This window comes from Medicago sativa, chromosome 1, assembly GCF_051527215.1.
Source record: "Medicago sativa cultivar Bolivia chromosome 1, Bolivia_mono, whole genome shotgun sequence".
NCBI lineage: Eukaryota > Viridiplantae > Streptophyta > Magnoliopsida > Fabales > Fabaceae > Medicago > Medicago sativa.
Window position 1 is genome coordinate 74,231,821 of NC_140749.1, and position 6,927 is coordinate 74,238,747.

Sequence of the window (6,927 nt, forward strand, 5' to 3'; positions counted from 1 at the left end):
GAATACTATTTATTTAATCAACCTGTCTTTATAAAATTCAATAATCAAAAGCAGCAGAAATTTAGTTTGCAACGTCACATAAAATCTTTGGCATAAAAGGCCACAACTTAACATCTCAAATAGTCTTCATAAAATGTTCAACATTTATTAAATAAAATACGTAACAAGGAAAACAAGCATCAGACAATTCCCATCCCGTTACGTATCAGAGCATCCTAGACGACACGATGTGAGGAGTCTACTCACGAACACAACTAGTCTTTATTACCTGCACATTACCCACGGTCGAGGCAACATATACGCAGAAGGGGTGAGATTTCACATTCATTAAAAACAAATAATAATTCATAAAAGATAATCATCAACATATATCTAACATTAATAGCATCATTTAACATCATTTAACAAGGTTAAGTAACCAACAACTTCGTAGTTATTCAAAGATAGCATATTCATCTTAATTCACTTCATTTACATCATTATAATTATTGTGACAGCAACAACAACAACAACAAGGCAGCAACATCATCACAGCATTGATCATTTATTTTAAGTTATGATCACTCTACAATGCAACAACAACATCAACAACAACTTAGACAACATCAACATGCATGTGGTACCACCAGGGCATTAAGCCCCCATCGCTAAGGTCATATTTGGACCGTCGGGCATTAAGCCCCCATCGCTAAGGTCATAAGAGCCTGTCAGGCATTAAGCCCCCATCGCCGACTATGCAACAACTCGACTCTAAATGCAACAATCTTCATTTTTAATGTTAAATTAATTAACAAATAATTCACAAAAACTCATTACATTAAAACAGCATCACTGGAACATCATAATTAACAGTATCATCATTATTGTAAGCATCAGAAACTAATTCATCAAGCAACGGGAGAAAAGACACAATTTCGCACAACAGCAGATCTGTACTGCACTAACTCGCAGTGGCGAGCTAAATAACTCGCAGTGGCGAGCTCAACGGGGAAGCTCGCAGTTGCGTATAACTTTGCTCGCAGTTGCGAGCTAAGGGATTACTCGCAGTGGCGAGTAAAACTACTCGCAGTTGCGAGCTCAACGGGGTTGCTCGCAGTTGCGAGTGGGAACGCTCGCAGTTGCGAGTGGGAACGCTCGCAGTTGCGAGCGACGACAGAATGCAACACATCTCAGCACTCGAATTCTCATTACCCAGGCCCCAAATTCATCACAATTCAACATCTAAACGTTTTCTATGACTAATTAACATCTGTCTACATCAAACTACATCAAAGTTCACTTAATTCTTCCATTTTTAATGATTTTTGACCTAATCCCAATCCCTTAAACCTACAATAATTGACCACTTCTATGAATCAAAACTTGTTAATAATGAGAGTTAGTCTCACCCTTACCTTAGATTATGTTTCTGCAATCCAACAGCCGCGTTCTTCGTTCTTTAGGGTTCTCTCTGACTTCTCCTATTTCTCTCTTCTTTTCTCTGTTGTACGCGTTCTAATTTTCTCTCCCAATTACAGACTTTTATTCTTTCCCTAATTGCTCTTCTCACCACAACTTACTCTTTCCCCTAATAATTTAATTATTTCTACTAATAACAATATTTCTCCCCCACTTAAGAAAATACTTATATTATTAACATATCTTCTACCAATATATATATATAATTCACATATTATTCTAATAAAAACCATAAATCACTTAAATATTAATTATGAAAAAGTGGGCGTTACAACTCTCCCCCACTTAGAATATTTACGTCCTCGTAAACGTACCTTGTTCAAACAACTCTGGGTAAGATTCCCGCATCTTACTCTCCAACTCCCAAGTCAAACTTTCACCGGCTGCTCCTTCCCAAACAACCTTCACAAGAGGTATCTCCTTGCCTCTAAGCCTCTTCACTTCTCTATCCTCTATTCTCACCGGTAGGGTCTCGATTGTAAGGTTATCCCTTACCTGTACATCATCTCTTGATATCACATGGGATGGATCCGGCACATACTTCCGAAGTTGCGATACATGAAACACATCATGCAAGTTCGAAAGATGTGGTGGCAAACCCACCCTATAAGCAACCGTTCCGACCCTTTCTGAAATCTGATACGGACCAATAAACCTCGGAGTCAACTTCCTTGACTTCAATGCACGTCCAACACCCGTCACCGGAGTGACTCTCAAAAACACATGGTCTCCTTCTTGAAACTCAAGATCCTTCCTGCACTTATCATGATAACTTTTCTGTCTATCCTGTGATTCTTTCATCTTTTCTCTAATTAACTTCACCTTCTCAGTAGTCTGTTGGACAAGTTCTGGTCCCAATACCACACTCTCACCGGATTCAAACCAACACAACGGAGTTCTGCATCTCCGACCATACAATGCTTCGAAGGGTGCCATTCCAATACTAGCATGGTAACTGTTGTTGTACGTGAACTCTATCAGAGGTAGATAACTATCCCAAGTTCCACCTTGCTCAAGCACACAAACTCTCAATAAATCCTCCAGCGACTGAATTGTCCTTTCCGATTGTCCATCCGTCTGCGGGTGGTACGCTGAACTTAACTTCAAATTAGTGCCCAAGGCCTCATGCAAACTCTTCCAGAATCTCGATGTAAACCTCGGATCCCTATCCGACACAATACTCGATGGGACACCATGTAGCTTCACAACATCTCTAACATAGATCTCTGCTAACTGGGACACAGGAAAAGTAATATTAATCGGAATGAAATGAGCCGACTTCGTCAATCTATCTACGACCACCCAAATTGCATCATTCCCTTTGTTGGTATTCGGCAAACTCGTCACAAAATCCATGGATATACTATCCCATTTCCATTCCGAAATCTCTAGCGGTGTCAATAACCCGGCAGGTTTCTGATGCTCAACTTTCGACTTTTGACAAGTCAAACATGCATACACAAATTGTGCCACGTCGCGCTTCAAACCTGACCACCAAAACATTTTCTTCAAATCTTGATACATTTTAGCAGCTCCTAGATGAATACTCAAACTGCTTCTATGGCCTTCTTCAAGGATCATCTTCTTCATCTCATCATTATCCGAAATACAAATTCTTCCTCGAAACCTCAACACTCCTTGGCCATCAACCTTAAAGTCACTGTCTACAGCAGGATCGCTTGCAACCATTAAATCCACCAACTTCACATCTACTTTCTGTGCCTCTCTGATACTATCCAGAAATTCATTGTTGATCTTCAACATCCCCAATTTCACACTCCTTGGCGACATTTCGCAAACCAAACTCAAGTCTCTGAACTGTTCAAACAACTCCATCTCCTTAACCATCATTGCCGGCAAGTGTAAAGTCTTCCTACTTAAGGCATCTGCAACAACATTAGCTTTACCCGGATGATAATTCAAACTAAAGTCATAATCCTTTAATAATTCGAGCCACCTTCGCTGTCTCATATTCAACTCCTTCTGATCAAACAAATACTTCAAGCTCTTGTGATCACTAAACACCTCAAATCTCGAACCATACAAGTAATGTCTCCAAATCTTAAGTGCAAATACAATTGCAGCTAATTCAAGATCATGAGTAGGGTAGTTTCGTTCATGAGTTCTCAACTGTCTTGATGCATACGCAACCACCTTACCATCTTGCATAAGTACACCTCCCAAGCCTAACTTGGACGCATCACGATACACTACAAAAGGTTCATCAGGTTTCGGCAAGATCAAAATCGGAGCCGTCGTCAAACGCTTCTTTAACTCATTAAAACTGTTCTCGCAATGAATATCCCACACAAAGGTTTTACCTTTACACGTCAACTGCGTTAACGGAAGTGCTAACTTAGAAAATCCTTCAATAAATCGTCGGTAGTAACCCGCTAAACCCAAAAAGCTTCTAATCTCTGTAACTGACTTCGGAGTCTCCCATTGTGATACCGCTTCAACTTTAGATGGATCAACTGCAATACCACTACCGGAAACAACATGGCCAAGAAAACTTACTTCCTTCAACCAGAACTCGCACTTAGACAATTTAGCATACAACTTCTTTTCTTTCAGCACTTGCAAGACAATCTTCAAATGCTCAGCATGTTCTTCCTCCGTCTTAGAATAAATCAGAATATCATCAATGAACACAACCACGAAGCGATCCAAAAATGCATGAAAAATGCGATTCATATACTCCATAAATACACTAGGTGCATTACTAACACCAAAAGGCATCACCTTATACCCATAATGCCCATATCGCGTTCTAAAAGCCGTCTTCTGCATATCTTCATCTCTTACTTTAATTTGGTGATAACCCGACCTCAAGTCAATCTTGCTGAACACACGTGCACCCACTAACTGATCCATCAAGTCATCAATTCTTGGAAGTGGATACCTATTCTTTATAGTTACCTTGTTCAACTGTCGATAGTCAATACACAACTTCATACTGCCATCTTTCTTCTTAACCAGCAACACTGGAGCTCCCCAAGGTGAAACACTTGGTCTAATAAACTTCTTGTCAAGTAGATCTTCTAACTGTTTCTTCAACTCAGCCAACTCAGAAGCTGACATACGGTAAGGTGTCATAGACACAGGCTTCGTTCCCAGAACAAGATCAATAGAAAATTCAACTTCTCTTTCCGGTGGCACATCAGGAATTTCATCAGGAAAAACTTCAGGGAAATCGCACACTACTTGTAACTTATCGATCACTGCTTGATTCTCCAAAGATAAGGATGCCATCAAAGAAAACATTAGGATTCCATCGCGTTCTAGCTGCTTCAGCTGCTTAGTAGACAAAAACTCCGCTCCACTTTCCTCTTCAGCAGAAGAGAAACGCACCGACTTACTAAAACAATTTATGAGAACATGATTGTACTCTAACCAGTTCATACCAAGAATCACATCCATTCCACTCAAAGGTAGACATACTAAATCAATCTCAAAATCACGATCAAACATAGACAGAGGACAACGTAAACAAACGAGAGAAGTGGTCACCGAACCCTTAGCTGGAGTTTCGATAACCATTTCTCCATTCATATCAGACATAGCAAGGCCCAACTTAGAAACACAATCAAAAGCAACAAAACAATGTGTAGCACCAGTATCAATAATAGCAACTAAATGAGTATCATTAATGTAGCAAGTACCTCTGATCAAACGATCCTCATTCTCAGTCTGAGTACCAGTCAAAGCAAAAACCTTACCCCTGGCCGGGGCCTTCTTTGGTTCAGTACACTGAGCAGAAATATGTCCTTTCCCTCCGCAATTGAAACAAATAGTGTCATCGTGCTTGCATTCTGCAACTGTATGCCCTTTGACACCACAACGGTAGCATCCTCTCACCTCAGTAGCACCACAAGCATTACTCTTGTGACCTTTTTCTCCACATTTATAACAAACAATCCCAGCAGGAGTCTCATTCTTCTTAGGCCTTCTCTCATCATTCACTCTTTGCTTGCCCTTATCAGCTGAAGTACTATAAGGCTTCCTACGATTCTGTTGCTGCTTACCCCTCCTCTCAGTCATAATCTTATAATGAGCCTTCGAATCATCTTCATAGATTCTGCACCTGCTTACCAACGCAGAAAAGTCACGGATCTGTTGGTAACCAATGGCTCGCTTAATATCAGGACGCAAGCCATTCTCAAACTTGATACATTTAGAAAACTCAGCATTGTCTCCAGTATAGTGTGGATAGAACTGAGCCAACTCCACAAACTTTGCCGCATACTCTGTCACCGACATGTTTCCTTGCTTCAGCTCAAGGAATTCGACCTCCTTCCTTCCGCGAACATCTTCAGGAAAATATCTGTTTAGGAACTCTCCCCTAAACACAGCCCAAGTAATAGCTGCACCACCTTGCTCTAATTCAGGTAAAAGACTCACCCACCAGTCATCAGCTTCCTCAACTAGCATGTGCGTACCAAAACGCACCTTCTGATCATCAGTACATTGTATAACCCTGAACACCCTCTCAATCTCCTTGAGCCATGCTTGTGCTCCATCAGGGTCGTACCTTCCTTTGAAAGTGGGAGGATGATTTCTCAGAAAGGCCTCCAACATCCTTACATCAGCATTAACACCTGCACCAGCATTTGGTTGTTGTCCTACAGCTTGGGCTACAGCTTCCAAAGCAGCAACAATCGCAGCATCATTTCTTCCAGCCATTCTAGTCCTCTTGTAACAGGTAAGGTTTGCAGCCTCCAGGTCTACTCTTCTTTACTGCACAACACACAACGTTTAGAATAACATAATAATGGTATTCCTGTTGAGAACAAAATCTTCATCCTATGTTTTAAGTATAACAAACACATTTATTTTAATTGTTATCTACTAATACTTTTTGTGAGATTGTTTCATGAGAACATTTATGAGAACATTCTGACCTCACAATGATAACAAGATATCTTCATCAAAGGAACAAACAATGCAAGGGACAAATATGAGCTTTTGAGCTAAAAGTCAAGACTTGCACAATTAAGCTAAAGAATAAATGTCATTCTCTTTGTCCCACCAAGAATAATCATAAAGCATCTATATGATTAAAAAGGCTTTAAATGGCAAAAAGGATATATTAATTGCACATGGTCCATAAGAAGACAAATCTGCCAAAAGCCCAAAGAAGAAGAATTTCGATCCATTAAGGAAAGAAATGAAGGAATCTTTGGAAAAGTGAAAACCTTGGATGTAAAGCATGTGACATCATCAAGATGACATCATCATGATCACACCAGGTCTAATCAACTTGCTGGAAGAAATTATCAACTCTCAACAGCTCATTACAGCTAAGCAAAAGCGTGTGAAATTTTTGCCAAGTACAACTGAATGTAGAGAACGTTCTGCAGAACGTTCTGCAAGTGCAAAATTTCATACTTTCTCTCCAAGCTTCATTTTGGAGCGCAAATCACATTTGAATTAAAACATTACAGCTGTTTTATGAAGTGGGGATCAAGT

General features: G+C 40.1%; 1 protein-coding gene across 1 annotated transcript; it reads right to left on the reverse strand.

The window, feature by feature from the left end:
- Window positions 1-817: 817 nt before the first annotated feature.
- Window positions 818-6,217, reverse strand: LOC146957319 (uncharacterized). The gene is made up of 5 exons (XM_085750262.1): window positions 4,157-6,217; window positions 2,887-3,331; window positions 2,485-2,691; window positions 1,812-1,998; window positions 818-879 (listed from the first exon to the last, which is right to left on the reverse strand). The coding sequence occupies exons 1-5, from the start codon at window positions 6,139-6,141 to the stop codon at window positions 818-820; spliced, it is 2,886 nt and encodes a 961-aa protein (XP_085606388.1). The 5' UTR covers window positions 6,142-6,217.
- Window positions 6,218-6,927: the final 710 nt, after the last annotated feature.

Excerpts from the sequence above, each read along its gene's own strand:
- LOC146957319 (XM_085750262.1), bottom strand. The coding sequence starts at position 6,141 with ATGGCTGGAAGAAATGATGCTGCGATTGTTGCTGCTTTGGAAGCTGTA. Across the intron at positions 1,999-2,484 it reads CGCTGGAGGATTTATTGAGA|TATGTGCCGGATCCATCCCA; the intron begins GTTTGTGTGCTT and ends CAACTTCGGAAG. Across the intron at positions 880-1,811 it reads TTTGACTTGGGAGTTGGAGA|TTTCTGATGCTTACAATAAT; the intron begins GTAAGATGCGGG and ends TTGATGAATTAG.